Genomic DNA, 25,060 nt, shown 5'->3' with positions numbered 1-25,060 from the left:
TGACCACAGACCGCATTTGCTTCAGTTCTAATAAATATCTATAAAATGACACAGCCTTACGTAAGGGAAACAGAATAAAAAAAAATTATAGAATATCAGTCTGAGTGTCTCAGCTCTAGATATAATGTACCCCAGAAAGGCGTTCAAGTATGGCACAGGTAAGTCACCACGTGCACAGAGACTGGACAGTGTTCTAATGGATACTATTTTGAACAGCGAAACATACTGTATCAATATCATCATGATAATAAGAAAGACACTTTTATGTTACAAAGAACACACTTAACAAAGTTTAAAGTCATTTCACATTAAAGTTCTGGTGAAGTAAAGAAAAGTATTTATTACAATACACCAAGGGCGTAAAACCATCTCCTTGCAATAGTCCCAAGGATAATGAGCGAAAGTGCTACATACACCTGTTGTCGAGGATGATTTTATACTGGAAATTAAGGTTAGGAAGTAGTTAGTGAGCACTTAATGTCTAACAGACATGACTTCTAGTTTAAAATAAGGTTTCAATTTCAAATAGCTGAGGGTTACCCTCTCTTCAATGCTGTTGGTCAACATCAGTCTTACTCCTTCAAAGATGGATTTACATCAACAGTTCAGGACAAAAGGTAGACCTATTTTTATCATTCGATCATCATTTCTTTTTTCAGCTATGGCAGTCTTGATATTTTATTACAAACATAGTGTATTGCATGCATTGTAATAAGTTGTTCTTTTTATGTGTAATTTATGTCGAATAACTTTGTATTGTACTTTTACTGTATGGCATATTACACTTTTTGGTGCAGTTAACTTTTAGCCCGAATTAGTTAAGGAATTTTGAAGAGGGTAGTACTATACTATCCAAAAGGAGTTCTTTTAATGAATATTTAGCAAATCAATATCAACTTCCCTTAGTTTGGAGTTCTTGCAAATGATTGCCTATCGTAATTATTCCTTTCATATTCATAATTTTTGTGAAGTTGATCAAGCTTTATTAAAAACCTTGATTATCTATACTTAATAGGTCTTGAATTTGATTTTATTCTAGATTATCTTCTCCTTGCTTGAAGCTTTTCAAGACAAATCGTTATTTAGATTTTGATATTAATCTCGGTGATTTTCTACAGGGAGATAAAGACTTGTATATAGAAATACTCAATTATTTTTCACTGGTAGCTGTGATTCAATCACATTCAGGGGAATATGTGATCAAGTTGCTTATCACGCTTGTAATTCATAATAGAAATAATAGAACTTGTGTGTGTACATGTATTTTAAAAATAAACCTACACGTGTATTTAAAAAAAAGATATTGTGTTTTCTTATTCCAGGATGAAGTAACAGATGAAGATTTGAGCTTAAATGACCTCCGACCTTCTGTTAGGTTCCTGAAGGTCATACAGAAACAATCTGATGATCCAAAACGGACGCTTGATAGACAGAAAAATCAGCTGATAGGGCCCAGAGGTAAGCTTTAAGTCTTTTGGTAAGTATTGTCTGTAAATGGTGGCGAAGCTAAACAATATTACATTCATCCCCAAAGACATATATAGGTTCTTCTAATTCAAAGACTATACTTTTCAGGGCAAGAAATATCCCAGGTCCGATGGGCAGAGACCAGTAAAATATGCTCCTGGGCAAGTGAAAATTGGTGTAAACTTGCCCGGTTTTAATGTTGATTACCCTGTTTTGGGTAAAATTAGACTGAAATCTTAAATTCAGTCAAGTGGTTTTCAAAATAAGTTTCTTGCCCTGCTTTTAAAGTGTGCTATTCAACAGATTTCAGTTTGAAGACCCGACAGATTTTAATATAAAGAAATAAATGTAACAGCTAGTGATGGAAATCTTTGTAATGATTTACTATTGTCTTGTTTTAGCAACACAGATCATAGAAGCACAGCAGGCTTCAGAGGTAGCTGACTTTCGATCCAAGATGCAGACAGTCGGTAACGAGGCTACCTACGAGAGAAATGAGGACCCTTCAGTAAGTAAATTACCACAGGACATTTTACACCATGGTATCATTTCTTCATGTAATTATTTGGTAAACGGGTATTTATAGGTTTAATATTTCAAATTCGACCATGTTTGAATTGAAAGAGACACTGACTTTTAAAGCGCCAACATGGAAATGTTATAAAGCGTTTTTGTTACAAATGTAATTCTGGAATTCCATATCCTGATCTGGCTTTATTTGTGTTGTCAGTATCAAATAGTAGATATTGTTTTCTTTTCAATAATTTAGTTGATCATCTGTGTAATTTATATTTTGATAACGTATTGTGATGAGTCATTAGATGATATGTATTTCTAAGAATTTTATTTAAAGTATTATTTTCCATTTCGGGTGTAGAGTCTGTGTACATCAGCTATGCGCAGATTCCACCTAGATTTTGCCGTGATTTAGTGACACTAACCTGTCAAAAACATATACTAAGATAAACTTGTCAGCGGTAATCTACTATAACAACAGTGACATTACACTGTACTTAACGCATTTGTTTTGTGTAAACTTCAAGCGGCATATCATACAAACTCTTGCATTGGTCACGATATTCTAAGCATATGATCGACTTTTGATACTTCCGGAACAATACAATGCATATCAGGTTTATATAGTCAATAAAAGAATCTGACGAAATGGATAACTTTTAGTATCGGCCACATATTTAATTTATTTCACATTATCCTAAATGTACGTTGCACTATCGCTTACTAAACCCTGTGACCACAGACCGCATTTGCTTCAGTTCTAATAAATATCTATAAAATGACACAGCCTTACGTAAGGGAAACAGAATAAAAAAAACATTATAGAATATCAGTCTGAGTGTCTCAGCTCTAGATATAATGTACCCCAGAAAGGCGTTCAAGTATGGCACAGGTAAGTCACCACGTGCACAGAGACTGGACAGTGTTCTAATGGATAACTATTTTGAACAGCGAAACATACTGTATCAATATCATCATGATAATAAGAAAGACACTTTTATGTTACAAAGAACACACTTAACAAAGTTTAAAGTAATTTCACATTTAAAGTTCTGATGAAGTAAAGAAAAGTATTTATTGCAATACACCAGGGGCGTAAACCATCTCCTTGCAATAGTCCCAAGGATAATGAGCAAAAGTGCTACATACACCTGTTGTCGAGGATGATTTTATACTGGAAATTAAGGTTAGGAAGTAGTTAGTGAGCACTTAATGTCTAACAAACATACTTCTAGTTTAAAATAAGAAATATTACATTGTTTCAATTTCAAATAGAGGTGTTGGCATTTAAGTCTTACAGAAATTAAAGGTTTTTGTTATGATAGTGTGTTTTGTTTTATCATTGATTGCTATTTACAATTGTAGGGTTGGCAGGCGTTTGTGGTGAAGTACCCTATCCGTCTGACCAACACTGGCATCTCTATCTATGGAAGGGATATAACCAGTGAAGGCCTTGTCCTAACTGTGTACGTAGAAGAACCTGCTGGGGTATGTATCAGTTACTAGCACTGATTTAATTACTGGTACACTAATCAAAATAAATCAAAGATGGAGGTTATGTTCTATATGTCTTTCATAATGATAAGACGTATCGGCAGAGGGATTATTTACTTATTAGACTTAGTTCAATTATTTATTAATGAAAGAGTTACAAGTCTACTATCAATCTTCATGAATAGGAAGTTTTTATTTTTGGGAGCATTTGTCAGCAAAAATTAAAACTTTGAAACAAGTTTTATAAATCTCATATCAATTTAACACAATAACTTATTATCACATAACTACAACAATCTATATTTCGATGAATCACATGTCAAAATGTATTGCTAAAGTCCATTCAAGGCCACTATTTTGTCCCGCCGTCCTCAAAATCCTGACGTGATATCATAACTTTCTGATGTCACTACTGGTATATTGTTTCTGTCGTGATGTTACAATGGATTTCCTGCCCGCTACAGCCTATGAAAATCGCTCCAGGTCATATTACATTAGTGACATTTACAAAAATATTATGCAGGTGATGTCACTGGATATCAGGCAGATTATGTGATAAATTACAATGTATAATATTTGCGGTGTAAGAATGCAGAACCAGATATCTTTTATGATGAGGGAATTTCATCTTTCCATTATATTTGCAGAACCAGATATATCTTATGATGAGGGAATTTCATCTTTCCCTTATTTTTTCAGAACCAGATATCCTTTATGATGAGGGAATCTATTAAAAGCACCCCTAACCAATTGATCAGCCAAGCGTTAAATAAATGGGCTACTAAGACGGGACGACAGGGTCGTGTCCCGGATCACTACCTCCTCAAGGCTGTTGGTCTGTCTGATTATGTATACGGCGAACACTCTCTAGAAAAGTATAAGGTAAGAAAAACTGGAAACCTATGTACTGTAAAACGACTGGTTTTTGGTCACTGGTGTGTGATTTATTTTCAAGTGTTTTATGTCTGATAAGAGTTTGAGAAAACAAGTTTTTGTGAAAATTAATTTGTTGTAAGTACAATACTATGAAGAATTTACCTTTATGTTGCAAAATCAAATCACAGTGAAAATGTCATTATTGGCATAAAAATACAAAATTAAGTCGCTGTGAAAATGTCATTATGGGCATAAAATACTAAATTAAGTCGCTGTGAAAATGTCATTATGGACACAAAACACAAAGCTAAGTCACTGTGGAGTTGGTTTATAGTATATATCAGTCATATTGATTCTTACTTGAGTATGTCCAATGGATATAGACTGTGGTGACAAAGCTGTTCAAATGTTCTGATATTCTACTACTTGCTGTAATCCTTTGGTTTGAGAGCTATTTAATACCAATATGGAGCAGTTGCTATAGGTACTGAACTTTGTTTTTTTTTGCTCCAGATACTCCAGATTTCATGTGTTTATCACATCTGGCTTGTCTTTAAAAGATCCTGAAATGTCAAATAAATTAAATCAAACATTTGATTAATTATTATACTCTTTGCACAAGTTCCAATTCCAATATTATTACTGCTATCATTGATACAATTGCTAAATTATCCTAATATTGTTTTTCTTGTAGTTAATTGTGAATGGATAGTTTACCCATGGCAAGTGGAGTATATATTTGAAAAGTTGTGATGTTCGCATCCCATAGAATTCTCATTTCCATTCTCAATGATAATGGCAGACTTTTATTTCAGTATGTGAATGACTGTATTATGAAGAATGAGGCGCCAGCTTTCCTGTTACAGCACAAAGATAGCATATTGGGTAAGAACTGGTTAAAGCTCGCAATGTAAAGCTCCGTGTTTTAAAAAAGGATAATTATTAGTGGTGGGAATCGATTGTAAAATCATGATCGATGATCGCTTTAGGACAACCTACTAATCATCGATTTTATAATCAGATACCATTTACAGAAAACTCTGCTATATTTATGTATTTAATTAATCTTTTAATTTCTATCCCAAAAAAAAAATAGAGAAATGAACCAACAATATGATTTTGAAACAATTTTTTTCTTTGATTCAAATTTGAATTATGGTGTATCTTAACATATTTAAGACATTTTGAAATGTGGTTTTACACATAAATATTACATGATAAAGGTTCAGAACAGTATAAAATAAGCACAGGTTATCTCCCATTTAAATAATCTATGGATCATCGATTAAAATTGAGAATCGGTCCAACACTAATGATTATCCTTATTTAACAATTAAAGGATTGTTAGATTGCATTTATTGGAGATATAAATGCAATCTGGGTGGCAGATAAGCCCGTTAGGGCGCTATTCTATTTATCTGCTACCCATATTGCATTTATATCTCCAATAAATGCAAACTAACAATCCTTTGATTGTTATATTTACATTTTACTTTCTAGTTCAAAGAATTTAGATGCGAGTGAACATTTGAATTTCCTGCTTCAGCCATTTAACCTCAACAGCCAAGTTCAATGCGATAAAAATAGTCCCTATAACAAAATGAAAAGATAACAAAATTTCAATTTTTTCAATAGCTTTTCAGTTTACTTTCAATTATTCAGATATTTAAAAACATTTTTTTCATAAGTTTCATAATCAAAATGGTGTCGGTAAACAAAGACTCACATTCATTTATGTAGATATTACTACACCAAGTCTAAGGCTGCATTTATTGGCTCATAATGCAGATCACGATTATCATTAGAGTAATGGGAGTCCCAGTGGCAAAATGTAAATATTGGTAAACAGCTGCAAGCCATAGTGGAGTTAGAATTTAAAGGCCAGGTCTGCTCCGTAATACAGGGCTAAGTACAGTACAGAGGAATCCACTTATTTGCATAGGTTTTTTTCAGAAGAAAATATGCAAATAAACAAAGTACTTAATATAGAGGTGGAAATGGAATTTTGTTCATCCCTTTGACCCTACACACATGTGACTAGGTAAATAGATGAAAGTGTTGTATATACCCCTATACAATCGTTTCGTTATAAACTCTATTGAGAAAAATGCCAATAAATGAACTGTTCTGCCAAGAGGTCCAAAGAACTGTTGAAATCGACTGTTAAAATGTGCTGTTGGACTGGAGTGATGTCACACATACAATTTGTGACTTCAATGCATTGTTTTGAGTTAATGGGTATAACAAAACAGTTATTGACTGAGTTTTCATCTGTGTCGGCCTCAGGTAACAATTGGTCTTGGGGTGCACCAAATCATCTGTTGCCCTCAATCCCAGTCAACAACTGTATATTATTGCTTCATTCACTTAATGAATCAGTTCACGATTTACGCCAGAAACAATCAACTTAAAACATTTTTCAAGATCTGTAAATGAGCTGTTAATTTGAAAAAATATTGTGATGAGGTTCTTTTCACATCTCGTCTACACACAAATTCCTCGGTTTGAAAAAGGGAGACAACGTAGAACATTATAGTTTCATAAAATGCAAATGTTAACCTATCAATTTATTATAATTGTACTATGTGAATTCTGTTTTGATGTCATTATAATAATAGTCACATCTGAGATATTTATTATGTCTTCCAGAAAAAACTGAGATAGTAGCTCGTCCTCGTCCCAGTATCCCAGCACGACCCCCAACGAGTTTGATGTCCTCTCAGTCAATGAAGTCACCCACGTCTGTCTGGCATGTCCTGGAACCATTCACCTTTAAACTACAGTACGCTAAAAACATAGAGATTCCTAATGGTAATAAGGTAAGTCATTAAGTTTCTTCAAGCTAATTCAGTTTGTAAAAAATCTCCCTGGACCTTTGATTAAAGATCATTTAAACAGACTTATTTTGGCATAATCAACTCACAGATCATACTGTACCAGTGCTGGATACGTGTGTATGTTTAACTTAAATAACCGTAGCCTATTGTCATAAATAAAGAGTTACAGGTGAAATGTAATTTCTGCACAATGCATTACAGATGAAGTTTTACGCTATGTATAATTACAGGTGAAGTTTTACGCTGGTCTGTTTTATGGACCAGAGTCTCTTGAGACAATCAGTACAGAGGACATGGTCATCTCTGATAGCCAGTGTACCTGGAATGTTGAAATGACCTTCAAAACAGAGGTCAGCGAAATCCCACATATGTGCCGCCTCTGTATGGCACTGCATGGACGCAAAGGCAAGGTCTGTAAAACAAAAATCCAAATTTTCAATTTTTTAATTTTCAATGCTGTTACTGATTTACTTAAATTAATTATTTCTTCTGTGTTGCATTTCAAATATTCATATTTTTCAATTATAGCAAATCTAGGTTATAAAAGACACAATAATTACAAATCATATTCACACTGTTAATTCCATGTTATTGAGCTAAAAGCCCATCACTGAAAAGGGTGCCTGCAATGAAAAACCTTTTCAGCTACAGAATTTATGAAATACATGTGTGTCTTTGTCAAATGCTAGGAGTTTAGGGAATTTATCTTCTATTATTGTAATTTCAATTGCAGGAAAATACTCTGATTGCTTGGGTGAATGTCCCATTGTTTAACTACAAATCTCGACTAATGAGAGGGGAGTACAAGTTTTCCATGTGGGGCAGATCAGACCATCAACAACAGGATGAGAATTTCTATCCTATGGGTATACAATTTTATTTATAACAAAAAAGTGCATACATTTTCATTCCCAAAACGTTCAAGTCTCTAGGCCAATAAAACCAGTACAGACTTTTCCTTACTAAATGCGGTTGCTTGGAATCACTTTTCTGTTCATAATTCAGATTGTTGAAAGTAGAAAACCCAAAACTTGAAATAGATAAATAGATAATTTGCTTCTGCACAATAAATAAAAGCAAGTAAATTCACATTGGTCCAACTAGTTTTAATATCCTTTGCTGTTCGAATAAAAATATAAATTACTGAAGTCCACTCACCATGATGCTTCTGTGGGCTAAGTTGACACACTCATTGCAAAGTTACCATTAATGTACACTGGAGACAAGATATTTTAGCACAAACTGACTGTAATAGTTGACAGTGCAGACAGGTCATAAGGATATCTACTACCGTTGCATAACAACTTTCAGAGTTGAGTGTATATATATATATATATACAAGAAATAAAAACAATAACGACTGACTAGTGAGCGCTTTCGCCCCATTCAAGGGAGCTCTTCAGACTGAATGGGGCGAAAGCGCTCACTAGTCAGTCGTTATTGTTTTTATTTCTTATAGATTTCGTCCGTAAGGATTTTTCTTTAAATTTATCATATATATATACATATATCTGACCGTTAATCTGACTTGTCACGAGACTCAGCACAAAGGTATCTTTAACATTGAAACTCATGATTTCTTAATTCTTATTCCAGGTACTGTCTCCCAGAACCCAGAGGATGCTACAGTAATTGCTATCACAGTGCCTAACTTCAACAGAGCAGTTCCGATCGTCTTCCCTTCAGACAAAGAGGTATGGTGTAATCAGGATTGTAAACCATCAAGATTTCTAATACTGTACAGTATATAATGTAATACAGATTCTCTTTCATTCAAGCCACACCGGCTTATCAGGTTGAATCTGAGTATCGCCATCATGTAATCGTTCTAAATAGAGGCGGGCAGTACCAGCTCGCATGCTCTGTCACACATCTGACTGGCAAAAAAGCATGGAACGACGATGTTTTGTGGGTTTTATAGGGTCTGAGAGGGCTGAGTACCCAGATTAGTGGGAATTTTGTTATATGAGCATCAATCTTTATCAATCTTTGATTTTCATTTGCATGACAACTTGTACACTTTTACACCTATGTTGCTTTGTCATTTGTTTAGTGGGAATTTTGTTATATGAGCATCAATCTTTATCAATCTTTGATTTTCATTTGCAGGACAACTTGTACACTTTTACACCTATGTTGCTTTGTCATTTGTTTAATGAACAAGGTACACATCATACTAGCCATTGAAAAGTCACTCATTAAATAATCTACTCATTGGTTGTGTAACAAATATCATTACATGAAAAATGCATTTTATGTTTTTGATTATGATATGGAGATTCATTTACTTTCAAGGTGCTACAGTGTGCCAGCGATAATATGGAGGATCCCGATAGCCTTGGGTCTCCTGTAAGTTGGAATTCATTTTATGCCCCTGCTTTACTGGTAGATGGGGGTGTACATGATATAGAAAAGCACATGTATTAAGTTTTCTTTGCAATCAGCTTATCTTGGAAACTAGTTTTGATTAAATCCATTTCAAAGAAATGTAGAGAGTTCTCAAAGTTTTGAGTCCCAAAAGAAAATTGCAAGTCCAGGACTTATCTCAGGGAGTTCTATAAATCAATGCAGTATGTTATAAATGTCAAATTCTTAAAAAAAATTCTCAATATCTATTAGAAATGGAAGAATGAGTTTAAAGATTCAGATCCATTGGCCTCTTGTTGTATACACATTGTAATATCAATCTTTCTTTTCCTGTTCAACTTTCAGACGTGGCACCCCAGTAACTCCCACCTTATACAACTACAACAGATCTTGGCTACGGACTCTACAAATACATGTCAGTTGGCCGAGCAGGAAAAGGAGTTGATGTGGTTATTACGGTATGAATGCCGTGACAACTACCCTCACGCCCTTCCTCAACTCCTCTCCTCAGTCAAATGGTACAACTACAAGGATGTTGCCAAGGTAACTAAAGAAGTTCTCAAACAGAAAATTGAACATTCAATTTGGTTTAAAAGATAAACAAGTAATGTAACTATCAATTAGTTCATATAAATTGCTTCAAGAAATGTATCCTCAATAGTTTAAATGTCTCAAAAATGATTTTCAGCTTAGGTGCCACAAATGGTATTTATTATAAACTTCAATCCCATTTTCACTACTTATGTAGGTGATTGAAGCAATAATCATACATTTATGTAAAAGAGGGTATGAAATGTTTGGGTTGAAATTCAGATACATTTGGACATACCTGGATACTTCAGCTTGTGAAATGCTGTCATTAGAAATTCTTATATGATTTATAGTTTTGATGATTGCTCTGTTCAAGCCAAAATGTGTCAATATTATAGGCTTATAGATATGTGTCTGATTTTCAATATCTACATAGACTTTTGAGAACTTTTAATGCTTCAGTATTGAGAAATAATGTGTCACAGGAATGATATTTTCACAATTTTATGGCACATTGCTGTTACCACGAAAATTTGAACAGCGAAGTAATGAGAAATAGTTGAATGGTATCTATCTTTAAAATCTATATCACGAAAATCTAATATCGCTAACACATGATTTTCTCGTTTTTAGATCAAATTGCAAAAATTTTGGTTTGCGAAAATAAGCAGCTTGACAGTGTTTTATGATTGTGACTGTGATTTATGTAGTTGTAAAGCATAGACTTAAATAGATAAAGGAATTTATTCACGATGTATCTCTTGATGTATGTGTGGCTTGGTCTATTGCTAATGTTTGTTTGTTTGTATAGATGCAGGCCCTGCTGCAGACTTGGAGGCCGATCCCACTCGACTGTGTCCTATCTCTTCTGGATTACAACTTCCCTGACAAAAATGTCCGCAAAAAAGCCATAGAATGGCTGGATGAGACTCTCTCGTATGTACCAGTTTGATGTCTGTTGTATTGGATCGTTGGATACTGCTCCCTTTTATGTACCAGTTAAATAGCTATTCATTGATAAAAAAGCCAAAGAATATCTGGACAAGACTCTCTGTTCTTTAAAACAAATAACCATTCAGAAGAAAGCCATTTAGATTTGTTAACATTTTGTTTGTTGTAACAGTGATGAGTAATTATTAAGAATGGTGCAAAATGTCAATAATCTTCTCATTTTATTCTTTCGTTTTGTTCCGTAATGATGAATTTTTCTGACTAGTTAATGTGAAGTTGTACAATAATCACATTGTGCTGGTGTTGATACAGGGATGAGGAGTTGTCCCAGTATATGCTACAGCTGGTCCAATCTCTCAAGTTTGAGTCTTACCTGTACTCAGAACTGGCCAAATTTCTGTTGGACAGATGTCTACGTAACCAACACATGGGTCACCAATTATATTGGCTTCTAAAGTAAGTCTTGTGCTTGCTACTCACATTATTTCCTTCCAGCAATAATTACCAAGGTATGAAAAGATTTTTTTAAGTACAATAGTATGGATAAATAATAGACTTCACCTCCTTAAAGTGGATTGTTGGAATTTTATGATTTTGCTTGCCTTGACCGACACTTGGCTGTGGCAAAGTGGTTAGAAGTTCTGTCACATAATCACTTGCCTTCAATCTCTGGTATATGATTTCCATGTAAGGCAGTTCCTTGGTACCAAATGTAGGTTGATGATTTTGCTTTAGGCACTCTAGCTATTCTTCCTCCTCCTGAGCCTGGCATGACCTCAAATGACCCTGGTTATTCTCATGTAACAGGACAGAAGTTAGAATAAAACTTGACCAACACTTGTGTGTTCTTTTTCTACAGGTCAGAACTTCATGACCCTAAAGTCACAGTTCAATTTGGTCTGATTCTGGAGATGTACCTCAAGTTTAGTCGGGATCACATCCCAAACATCTGTAAACAACAGGAATCACTATCTAAGCTGTGTGGTCTCAATGCAATAGCCAAGCAGAAAACCGTAAGTGAAGGTCTATTAAACTGCTTTGAATCGTTTTCATTGACAAGTTTAATGAATAAAAAAGTTTTATATTAAGCTGCAAACAAAAAAGTGATCAAACTCATAAATATAGGTCTGGCTCCAAAACATCCTTGATATGTCAGGGGTTACTTTTACTGTCAATATATTTACCCCTGGAATATCTCGTATAACTGTAGGCAGTTCAGGAGGAAAAGACTGACTAAAATATCACAGTCCTACAGAGATTTCCTTTGAAGATCGTAGGGAGAGTGATGCCCATCTCAAAACACCTCAGTCAACCATAATGCACTGTTTTTCAAATCTTTTGATGTACATTTCTGCAGGCATGATATTAATCAGTTTTTTATCTTCCTGAACTGCCTTCAGTTTTACTATGGGATAGTTCAGGAGTGAATTTAACAACAGTGAAAGTAACCCCTGGAGTATAGAGGATGAGTGCAAAATTACAAATAATCACTGAAGCAATTACTTCAAAACACCAAAATGGACAGATGCAGTCAATGGTTGATCTCTCAATAAAAATGCTGGGTTTCTATCACAGGGCTATTCCAAACTACATGAATTAGGATTTTTTTTAGCTTTATCACATATAAGCCTACTCAAACTTATTGGATGAATAGATCGACAATTCATGTTGACCTGTGAAAGTAACCGTCCATATAAAACAGAATTTACAACCATTACAACATTCCTTATCATAGACCATTGCAACCATTTTGTCATACTTTATATTGTAGAAAAACAATGTGAAAGCAGCAGATAGAATAAGACCTCTACTGATGCACAAAACATACAGCGAACACCTAACGGATATGTACACTCCACTGACACCACTCTTCAAGGTTGGATATCTCAGGTAAGTACAAATCTGTATACTCACTGACGCCGCTCTTCAAGGTTGGATATCTCAGGTAAGTACAAATCTGTATACTCACTGACGCAGCTCTTCAAGGTCAGATATCTCAGGTAAGTACAAATCTGTATACTCACTGACGCCACTCTTCAAGGTTGGATATCTCAGGTAAGTACAGATCTGTATACACCACTGACACCACTCTTCAAGGTTGGATATCTCAGGTAAGTACAGATTTGTATACTCACTGACGCCGCTCTTCAAGGTTGGTATATCTGTATACTCAGACGCTCTTAAGTTCTCAGGTAAGTACAGATCTGTATACTCCACTGACACCACTCTTCAAGGTTGGATATCTCAGGTAAGTACAGATCTGTATACTCCACTGACACCACTCTTCAAGGTTGGATATCTCAGGTAAGTAAAGATCTTTATACTCCACTGACGCCACTCTTCAAGGTCAGATATCTCAGGTAAGTACAGATCTGTATACTCCAATGACGCCGCTCTTCAAGGTCAGATATCTCAGGTAAGTACAAATCTGTACACTCCACTGACACCACTCTTCAAGGTTGGATATCTCAGGTAAGTACAGATCTGTATACTCCACTGACGAAGCTCTTCAAGGTTGGATATCTCAGGTAAGTACAAATCTGTATACTCACTGACGCCACTCTTCAAAGTTGGATATCTCAGGTAAGTACAGATCTGTATACACCACTGACGCCGCTCTTCAAGGTCAGATATCTCAGGTAAGTACAGATCTGTGTACTCTACTGACGCCGCCATTCAAGGTCAGATATTTCAGGTAAGTAAAGATCTTTATACTCCACTTACGCCGCTCTTCAAGGTCAGATATCTCAGGTAAGTACAGATCTGTATACTCCACTGACGCAGCTCTTCAAGGTCGGATATCTCAGGTAAGTTTACAAATTTGTAAACTCCACTGACACCGCTCTTCAAGGTCAGATATCTCAGGTAAGTAAAGATCTTTATACTCCACTGACGCCGCTCTTCAAGTTCAGATATCTCAGGTAAGTAAAGATCTTTATACTCCACTGATACCACTCTTCAAGGTTGGATATCTCAGGTAAGTACAGATCTGTATACTCCACTGATGCCGCTCTACAAGGTCAGATATCTCAGGTAAGTAAAGATCTTTATACTCCACTGACGTAGCTCTTCAAGGTCAGATATCTCAGGTAAGTACAGATCTGTGTACTCCAATGACGCCGCTCTTCAAGGTCAGATATCTCAGGTAAGTACAGATCTGTATACTCCACTAACGAAGCTCTTCAAGGTTGGATATCTCAGGTAAGTACAGATCTGTATACTCCACTGACGCAGCTCTTCAAGGTCAGATATCTCAGGTAAGTACAGATCTGTATACTCCACTGACGCCACTCTTCAAGGTTGGATATCTCAGGTAAGTACAGATCTGTATACTCCACTGACGCCACTCTTCAAGGTTCAGATATATCAGGTAAGTACAAATCTGTATACTCACTGACGCAGCTCTTCAAGGTTGGATATATCAGGTAAGTACAGATCTGTATACTCACTGACGCCGCCATTCAAGGTCAGATATTTCAGGTAAGTAAAGATCTTTATACTCCACTTACGCCGCTCTTCAAGGTCAGATATCTCAGGTAAGTACAGATCTGTATACTCCACTGACGAAGCTCTTCAAGGTTGGATATCTCAGGTAAGTCTACAAATCTGTATATCATTTTGAGTCATTTTGGGATAATTTCAAAGGATACAACTTGCACAGTATTTTAGCCTGTGGTAGTTTAAACCACTTTTGAAATTATTAAGGGTAGGGTAATTTTATGACACCTATAAAACAACATTATGCAGAGAAGTTTAATTTGTTCATAGCAATTGTGGGAGAATGAGTTTTTATAAGTCATATAATTCATATGTACATGTATGATTTCAATATTGAATCTACTTTTATTGTCATTGTGTAATATATATTTAGAATGTGTTTTAATGTCCCTGACAAAGGGATAAGGATGAGACATTATAATGATAATGTAACACCTGTGTATCTTCAGACATGAGAAATGTAATGTGATGGATTCTAAGAAGAAACCCCTCTGGTTACACTGGACAAATGCTGATGAGAGAGGTCAAGATATCCTAATTATGTACAAGAATGGGGACGGTAAGTCTACAGGAAAGATCTTATCACATCTACTCTAAATTTAAAAAAATATATATATGTTTTGATAAAAAAAATACCATTGCTTATGCACAATGGTGCCACTCAAATCTTTCTGCACAATGGTGCCACTCAAATCTTTCATTAACAATTTGAGTGGTACCATTGACTTCCCAGTTGTAAATATTTTACCAATCATTAGAATTGTAATCATTGATTGCAGTACACAGAATGCTCCTATAGAAAATTATAGCGGTTAATTTCATTGGTGCTATATTCAAGGAATATGAAATAAGACAGCTGGTATATTGATGGCTGTTTCAGTGACTTTAGCGACTATTGAACACACATAAATGAAGATAAAGATGTCTTTTCATGTTTCAGATCTGCGTCAGGATATGTTGACCTTACAAATGTTCACCATCATGGATAATATATGGAGAGCGGAGGATCTTGATCTCAGGTAACTATACATATTTCTACTAGATCAAATTAATACCTAGGATATTTAGAAAATAATGCAAAATGGAGGAATTATTGGTACACTCATTCAGATTTCTTTCCTGCCACAAAACAGGAACAGCAGAATGAAACACTTTTATGTATAGTATGTATAGTTTATTACCTCCAGTAGATTAGGATGAATAGTTGGTCGATCATTGTGTCTACAGAGAGACAGACAGACATAGACGTTGAGTGGGTTATAATGACACAACCTTTTATGATGTTATACTGTAAGCGGCTAAGATAAAATATGTAATAATATTAATTAAGTGTGACGTAAGATTTTGGTGGCGTTATAACCTCACAGTCTTGTAGATCTTGTGGTACAGAATCAGCTGTCTGACTTGTTATAGAATTAATATAATAATTGATTTCTGTGTACCCTCAGAATGAACCCATACCAATGTGTGGCAACAGGTTTAAAAGAAGGGATGATCGAGGTGGTACAGAACTCTGCTACCATTGCAAAGATACAATGTAAGGGGCAGTCGTCGGCCTTCAACAAGACAGCCCTTTTTGAATGGTTAAAACAGAAAAACCCACTTGAGGAAAAGTGAGTAGGGTCCGTGAAAAATCTAGGTTCAAAGGTTTGGAAGCCTAAAAGCATGCAATTAAAGCCATGCAAATTAGAATTATGTATATTAACACAATACAATCTACTGTCAAACAATGCTGTCAATCAATGCTTTTCTTTGTATTGTATTCCTGATATGATTTCAGAGTTTTTATATTTCAAAAGTTAGCACATCTGATAATTTACTGTATATTCTGTCATGCATGTCATCTATTTGAAACATTTGAATATTCTATTGATCTCAGTTATAAGGTATAAAAACAATATGAATAGGGATTTTTTTTTTGTCACAAACATTCACCCTGACCTGAGACAAGTTATTTTATTATTTTATTCAGTTTACTGAAAGCAGTGAATGAATTCACCCTGTCATGTGCTGGCTACAGTGTCGCCACCTACATTCTCGGTATCGGTGACAGACACAACGATAACATCATGTTAAAGGAGTCGGGCCAGGTAACTATTGGAGATGATACCTTGGAAACTTATTTACCAGTATTAACCACATGTTGTCCAAGTCATTGCTAACTTTTGATTCATATCTTGTTGGTGACAGTTATTCTAGACATATTTTTGTGTGTAAACAAGTATTATGGCCAGTGTTTGTCAACGATTAGGAAGTAAGAGTATTGTAATACCGTAGTTCTGATAATAAATCACTGGTTATTATGTTACGAGGATCAAGTTTGGAATATTTGACATGAATAGTAGATGAAGCTTCATACATGTATCATGGGTTCACCTGAATTAGACATTAATATTGTATCATGTACTAAAACTAGGTCATACTGATCTACTTTTTACCGTGCAATAAAAAAATACATTATTATTTGATTGATATTTGTAGCTATTCCATATTGATTTTGGACATTTCCTTGGAAACTTCAAAAGTAAATTTGGTGTGAAGAGAGAGAGGGTGCCCTTCATCCTAACAGAACACTTTGCCTATGTCATCTCCAAAGGAGGAACAGTAATGGAAGACTTCACCAAGTAAGTTTTAATTGAGGACAGGTGATCTCTTGTAAAATCAAATGTTTGTGAGAGATTTGAATACTTCATTTTGTTTTTTATATCGTTGAGTAACTTAATTAGATATTGACAATGCACTATGTAGCTTAATAAGGTTATTATAACCTTGACCCCAAAGTCAAAGATCAACAAGGTCTGTTTTTCTTAACTTCCAGGTATTTTATTTTTTACACAAAGATGATAAAATTACTTGCATTTTGAAACTGCTAAATGAGACAAATATGTTTTGTTCATAAGAGAAAAGAGAGTTAGATTTGTAATTGCTTATATTATAATAGGTTTCAGCAAGTCTGTGTAGATGCCTATCTTATAATCCGTCGGAAGGGCCCACTTCTTATCCGACTTTTTATGATGATGATGATGGCCGGAATTCCACAGCTTACCAGTATTAACGATGTAGAATATCTGAAGGAGACTTTGGCCCTCCACCTATCCGAGGATGAGGCCAAGGAGCGATTCCTTCAGAAGTTCCAGGAAGCCATAAATAGTAGCTGGACTACTAAAGTGAACTGGTGGATACATCTAAAGGCCCACTAGGGTGAGCTAGACAACTAAAGTGAACTTGTGGATACATCTAAAGGCCCACTAGGGTGAGCTGGACAACTAAAGTGAACTTGTGGATACATCTAAAGACTCATTAGGGTGAGCTGGACAACTAGAGTGAACTGGTGGATACATCTAAAGACTCATTAGGTTGCACTGGACAACTAAGTGAATTGATGGATACATCTAAAAGCCCACTAGAGTGAGCTGAACAACTAAAGTGAACTGGTGAATACATATAAGGGCTCACTAGGGTGAGCTTGACAACTTAAATGAAACCGGTGAAACCGGTGGTTACATCCAAAGGCTCACCCAGAAAATAGTGTACATTTTTTTTTTTTTTTATTAGGACAAGAGATGATATAGACTGGTGGTGAAAAGACCTATTAAGATATATTCTGAAGTAGACATTCTAGTATGCAGATAGTTGGCAAAAGTCTAGAGCACTGTAAAGTTTTATTTTGAGAGTAGACACTAAGCTTATATACCTCATGCTGGTAAATATAGTAATTACCACAGTGATTTGAATGTGCTATTTGTAAACTTAGATATTTTTACGTGTTTAAGTCAGCTTTTAAACTGTTCATGTTGTGCCAATTGTCACGGTGAGCATCCAATGAAAGTATTTATATATGGCATTTGCACTTGTAAATATGTTCACGCATTAATGCATCTGTAGAGATTTAAAAGAAATCGAAATAAGTGAAAATTGCCATGCCGTGAATGATTTCACTTCTAAAGTACTATAAATCCCTGCAAAATACACAATATATAGTTCTAATTTTAAACTCTTATGTCAGAAATGGCCTCTATCCATCTGTGACTAATATCTGCCATTCCAATATAAAATATTGTATTGATTTTGATAGTGCCATCAGACTAACCCCTTTGTATCGTTCATATGATTCATTCCCATACAATTGTTACATATGACATTTATAAAAACAAAAATGTACTAAGTTTATATAATTATATTTTCTCATTTTGCATTAAATGTGCCATCAAGTGTGATACTTTTTTTCAAAATATTATGTATTCTATTTAATATATATACATGTATATATATAAAACATTCTCCTTAATGACGTGCCATCAATACGGGGGCTTTCTAGATACTCAAACGATGTGGGTAAAGGTTTATTAAAGTTTCAAATATCACCGGAACGAGAGACTAATGGACAGTAAATCCTTCTCCACCCACATCGCTTTGGTATCTGGAAATTGACGTATTAAATCTATAATATCATATTTTAAAATGATATATATTATTATCATTCCAATCTGCTCTTGCGGAAACTGCACTTTAAATCTGATTATCAGATGGATTATATTTGTTATTTCAGTTTGTTATTTCCATACAAATACAAATATCATGTATTATTTGCTATAATGACAAACTTTATACTGTTATCTAATATATTTTGTATTGTTATATGTTGATCTATCGTGTAAGTAAACGGAAGGGTTTACATTTCTTATTTTTTAGACTAAGGTTTGATGATTCCTTCTTAGAAAGGATAAAATAATTCTTATATATTGGTCTGTTCCATAGATCTCAAGTCAAGTGGTAGATCTAGAGTTTTGCTCTCCATTATACAAATGTCGGGTCTATAAAGCAAGACAGGGACATTCGTCGGTCTCTCGGTCATCATTAGTATGTAAAATTGCTAGAACACTTGGTGCAGAGTTATGACATGTGGGAGAAGTCAGAAAGTATATTGATATTGAAATCTATTTTTTTCTTTAATTAAACATTTTATTTTTGATGTAATTTCATATCTTTATCATATTATATTATGATACCATATGTTTACTTGTTGGTGAAATCGTATTGTAACAAGACGTACAAGATATGCATTGTTTACTGTCATATTCTTTTTCATTACTTATTTATTGAGCTGATCATCTTAAATGATATTGCAAATAAATCAGAAAATATGTTGAATGTGTATAAGATTTAATGGATTACTATAGAGATATTTTGTATGCAATTTTCTTTTCCATTCACTGGTAGTTTACTTGTAAATGTGAATTACTGTATTTATTTGGAGTGAGGGAAACTTGAAAATTAACTGGAGATACGTAAGCTGACCTCCTGTAGTAACTACGTAAGCTGACCTCCTGTAGTAACCTTGTTTATATACTTACTTTAATACCATTCCATACAGATATTTTTTTTATTTTGAAATAATTACAATATCCTATAAATTAAGATACTCTAGCAATGTTTATAGCTCCCTCTGTAGATTCCTTACAAACATCTACTCTCCACAAATACTCATGAAATTTTGTAGTACAGAGCAGTGGTCGGTAATATACAATGTAACACTTCTTCGAAACATGACATCGTGTAAAAACAACTGTTGATTGTACATTGTATGCCTTTAAATGTGTTAATGTTTAATGTGTGTTTACATTTATTTAACAGAGTTTATTTTCAGTAACTTCTGATTAAAGTACAAGGTTTATATCTAATATTTGAATAACTCCTAACATTTGAATAACCACGTTTATAATTATAATACATGTTAAGTTTTAAAAATGATTACCCGTGGTCAGATATAACACACTGGATGTGAATCGTAAATGGGGATATTTTAGTAGCATATTGGCGAATGTTTGGTGGTTTCTTAGATGGAAACAAACGATAATGGAAAATGTCATTGTACCAATAAATTATGGTCCATCTTTTATAGAATTTTCTCAAACCCCCTATGTTCGAGTTAAGGAGGTTTTTGTAAATGCTCTTAATGATGCTCGAGCAAAACTATTTGTAGTTCTTCATTGTGTCACGATATAGATAAACATATCTTCATAGTTCTTCTAATAAGCTCAACACATTGGTTTGATTACTAATTCCATATCAATTACTTTGCTCGTTACTCACGCGGAAAAAACACATCACATCATGAGTTTTAGTCTCTGAAATCACAAATAACTAAAACCAATATTTTAGTTTGATATAATGTAGTTTCCAATAAAATTAGGATAATCATTTTCTGAGTAATAAAATGTATGGGTGATGTTTGGGCGACAGTAGTTAAGAAAAGTGTATATGTGTTATTTGGGTAGTTTTCCAAGTGTATCATTCCAGTATTGTCATAAACACCTAACCTGACTTGTCCCGGTGGTATAATCATTACATATCTTTACGCTTGCTGTGTTTAAGAAAAAAAAAATACAAAACTCTTTGAAGATTCCAGGAGAACTTCTGTCCATTTGGATCGTTATACAAATATACAACTCTCAACAATAAGTAGTAAGATAATTGTATTAACTGATGCAGACTTTTTACAACGATGTTAATGATTAATGTTTCCAAATAATTTTCCATAAAATACACGCACATTTATTACTAACAAAAATGCTATGAATGTACATAAATTCATGTTCCACGGATAAAATGTATTATTAATAACTTACTTCATCGGTATCTATGAAGTGGATCTTTGACAAGAATAACCTGTTGTTCTTTCCTTTTCCTGTGTTTTGTTTCTGTATTTTATTTCTTTATTGTGTCAATTCTTACATTCCTTCTACACTAGATGTTGCTATATCTTAACGCAGTGCCAATGCAAACAATACATCATGACCAGCCTTATCTAGTTTTGTTGTCTATAGATTGAATGTCGAGGTCAGGACTGTTCTTCGGGTGTTTTTGTTGGAGAATTTCTTGAACAATTTTTCAAACTACTTGGGTATCTACCCTTAAATTAGCCATAAATGTGAACTGGAATGATACATTCTTTGTTATTGATGATGTTAATATTCTAGTACTAGTGGCTGGTCTAGAATAGCTATATATATAAAAGTTATTTTTTGAATAATTTTGAAGTGCTAAATATGCTTTGTGGTTATGTTTTGTATATAAAACTATAAAATATAAAGTATGAACGATTCTTATAAAAAAGAGATTGACATCTATTTACATTGTATATTAAAAACTAAATTGTATTTATGTTTTTATTGACTGTATGTGTTAGTTATATTTCCGATTATTTTTCCCAATAATTTGGGACTGAATATTTTCTTATAAAACATAATTATATGGGACTGTTTACGGTAAGCTATGCCGCCAAACTCTACCAATAAGTCCTTTGATAATCAAATCAACATAAAATATCCGCGTTTTTGGTATACCCAATTAATCGCATCAGTTTAAACTGTGAAACGAAATAAATACAAAATAGATCTTACTTAGCCACTCAGCTCTTCTCTGACATTGCTTTTACGAAGTTTTTGTTGTCATTGATCCTGACACAAAAACGGAGTTTATACGCTTAATCACTTTTTGTGAAGGCTTCATGGATTTAAAGTATCTTCGTTCTTTTAATGATAATTTTGATCATCTTACACAAACATATGTAATCGAAAAATTAAAATGTATTTCGTTCAGATCACCTTTCGAAATCAGAGTTGTTATGAGCTACAGTCATGAATAAAACTTCAAACATTTTATCATAGAAGTAGGTTTGGACAAAAGCGATTGACATACATTTTAAGATTTGATTTTTTCGCCTGCTTAAAAAGAGAAAGGCCTTCTTAAGGCTTCTACTATAGAGGATGTTATAATGACCAAATATATACTGTACGTTGTTATTTATCATTAACACAGTGGAATAAAAGAACGAGAATACTTGATTACTGGGTTCATACAATGTCCCTGGCTGTGGTTAGGGATGGCATACTCTCACATCTCACTATATGTCTTTCTTACGTGGTACGTGTACAGGGTATAATAACCTTCTCACTTCTACGGTTTATATAATGGAGTCACAAAAATAAGCATCCATACAAGTTTGTTTACAGTATACTTATTGTAACTTTCCATTTTCACATTTCGCATTTTCGCATGTCCATACTCTTAAGAGCGTCCATTAATCTTCTATACTTATGTATATTTATATCAGTTTACAGTATAAATTTCAGCATTACGTCATAATGTCTTCTAATACTGCTGCATTCCAAGAAACTAATTGTCCTGCGTCTGTCTTTGTTGAATTTGACAAAAAATGTTTCATTATATCAAAAATTATGCACTTTCGACAATGAAGATATCACTTTATTGTACTATATGTGTATTGAAACATAGTCGTGTTTTGCGTGGTAAAAACAATTGAGTGTTAACAATGGAATTTTAATTCCATCAATGTTTTCTATTCAGTATTAAAGGGAATGACACTAATCCATGGATTATTATTGGTAAAAAAATAATCATTTTTCGCAACCATGCCATTACTTTTTTTTCGATTTTTTTTAATTAGCAAGCTAAGTAACTTTTTTTTTCTAAATTAACAAGCTATGTAGTACATGTATTTAGCAGTTATATTAATAATTACACGATATCAATTTGAGATTAGAATTGTGATATTTTGACTAGTATTCTTTCTGTTCGCCAACATCGACTGTTAATGTAAATGACAATTTTTAACGTTTGTTGCCTTACGATATCGAATTATATATGCAAACAATATAGATGTATGGTACTTTTATCGAACAATATGTTGATCATTACATTGTTCTTCATTTCTCATCCATACATACATTATCATTCCAAATAAACTGTTTTACTTGACAGCTTTGTTTTGTCTCTATTCTGTTTGTTTGGTCATTGTAGCCCACATACATGTAGACCGAGCGATTCATGTTGAGTTTGCCTCTGTCCAGTTGGCATTCATAAGCTGGCTATGATTGCCAACTGAAATACGCTCACTGCTTATATTTACGTTTGATAACAATTTTATGGTGAAATCATAAGGATTCATTATCGTCGTAGACGGAACAGCCAATTGAACAGCCATCTACCGTGATCGTTTGCACGACAATTGTGACGCCACAATGATAATGACGTCATAATAAGCGGATGGCAGTTCATGGAATGGTGAATGCCAACTGCTCTTGGTAAGGTTATATAGTGGGACTGCAATGAAACTGTAAATAATGTCAAATGGTGGAGTGTGTCGCTCGTCAGCATTTGATCCACATCCAGCTGTAGTTATCATTAAGTATAGATTGGATACTTCATTTTGGGTATGAATAATAAAAAAATCGTGAATGGCTCGGGCATAGGGGCGATTGCAATTCCTTTGAAATGTCATAAAGTAATCTATGGTAAACGAGTTTTAACTTTTGTTTAGAAACATATTTACGTACATTGATTCAAGCATTGAAAGTTTAAAAAGATCATCACAATAGATCATAAACTTTGACCAACATATACGACATACCTTTGTGTCTTCTCAGTGACATGCTGTTTGATCAATTGTAGCGTTCCATTCGGCGCCGCTCGTCTCAAGGTCTTGATATCTCTGCAAATCAGTATTATTTCAAGGAAAAAAATCATTTGTAGCCTCATAGTTGTCAACAAATAAAGATATTGAAAATATTGTTATTTGAATGTTCATGATAGAATTGAAATTGAAATAGTTTTCAGATGGAAAGACTGAAATCGATCATCTCAATGTAAAATTAATAAGGTAAAACTTCTTAAGTTATTTGGAACAGGTGATACGTCATGTTATAGCATACGAGAGATATCCTTGTTTTGTTTTCGTGTGTGTGGTGTATTTTTTTTTTTTTTTATCTTTTGCAATATTATATTTAATCGTCTTATAAATGTTGCCAACGGATCTGACAATGTTTTAATGTACCTTTCACGTCAATCTCGTGTCATCCTCTCCTCACCGTCCAATGTACCAATTCGAATTGGTTGAGTGTTTAACTGGCAAACTCTGTACATGTATGTAAAATAACTTTAGCATCCATTCACACCAAATGCTAATTTCCACAATCCCAGGAGCGTCTCACGTATTCTTCAATGCCAGGATAGGTTCTAAATGATAACGGAAATTGTTCTATTTTATCTCCGCGATAACGTGGTATGTTAACGTAATTGCCTTCGAATTTCATTCACCATTTATTATAAATGTCTAGAGGAATGAATTCACAAACATCCATGGAGTATTCACGCCACCAGGACTATGTTGCGGTGGTGAATAAAGCAGTTCATTGGCCGTAACACAACCCAACCAAATTAACTAAAGAACTATTTCAACAACTCCTTACATATTACTACAGGACAACTGATTGAAAATAAACTCATTCTTTTGGAGAATTTCAACAATATTTAATCAACGTCTGCCCATGCTGATGTCTACCAACTCTTAGTCCAGACAGAATCATGACAGAATGTCATTGAATGTTGCTAACCGACCACCTAACACGTACGCTGAATGGCGGCTATGGTATGAAATATCGTAAACCAACACTCAGTTATTGTATAGTGCAATTATTTTGGGCTTCTCAGTGGACTCGATA

At 34.2% G+C, this 25,060-nt stretch overlaps 1 protein-coding gene across 2 annotated transcripts in view; it reads left to right on the top strand.

The window, feature by feature from the left end:
• The window catches only part of LOC138320646 (phosphatidylinositol 4,5-bisphosphate 3-kinase catalytic subunit beta isoform-like), a 102,369-nt gene extending 81,282 nt beyond the window's left edge, over positions 1–21,087 (top strand). For both annotated transcript variants that reach the window (XM_069263778.1, XM_069263787.1), the window contains exons 4-24: positions 1,323–1,458; positions 1,869–1,975; positions 3,349–3,471; positions 4,177–4,359; positions 5,169–5,238; positions 7,003–7,172; positions 7,421–7,600; positions 7,924–8,056; positions 8,787–8,884; positions 9,486–9,539; positions 9,903–10,100; positions 10,900–11,024; positions 11,352–11,495; positions 11,899–12,052; positions 12,811–12,929; positions 14,987–15,096; positions 15,478–15,556; positions 15,986–16,150; positions 16,510–16,627; positions 17,019–17,161; positions 17,479–21,087. In XM_069263778.1, the coding sequence (XP_069119879.1) occupies positions 1,323–1,458; positions 1,869–1,975; positions 3,349–3,471; positions 4,177–4,359; positions 5,169–5,238; positions 7,003–7,172; positions 7,421–7,600; positions 7,924–8,056; positions 8,787–8,884; positions 9,486–9,539; positions 9,903–10,100; positions 10,900–11,024; positions 11,352–11,495; positions 11,899–12,052; positions 12,811–12,929; positions 14,987–15,096; positions 15,478–15,556; positions 15,986–16,150; positions 16,510–16,627; positions 17,019–17,161; positions 17,479–17,737 (2,868 nt within the window). In that variant the 3' untranslated portion in view covers positions 17,738–21,087. The remainder of the gene's footprint in view (positions 1–1,322; positions 1,459–1,868; positions 1,976–3,348; positions 3,472–4,176; positions 4,360–5,168; positions 5,239–7,002; positions 7,173–7,420; positions 7,601–7,923; positions 8,057–8,786; positions 8,885–9,485; positions 9,540–9,902; positions 10,101–10,899; positions 11,025–11,351; positions 11,496–11,898; positions 12,053–12,810; positions 12,930–14,986; positions 15,097–15,477; positions 15,557–15,985; positions 16,151–16,509; positions 16,628–17,018; positions 17,162–17,478) is intronic.
• Positions 21,088–25,060: the final 3,973 nt, after the last annotated feature.

Source organism: Argopecten irradians, chromosome 1 (genome assembly GCF_041381155.1).
Source record: "Argopecten irradians isolate NY chromosome 1, Ai_NY, whole genome shotgun sequence".
NCBI lineage: Eukaryota > Metazoa > Mollusca > Bivalvia > Pectinida > Pectinidae > Argopecten > Argopecten irradians.
The sequence above is the reverse complement of the archived record's forward strand: the minus strand, read 5'-3'. Positions and strand labels throughout refer to the sequence as shown.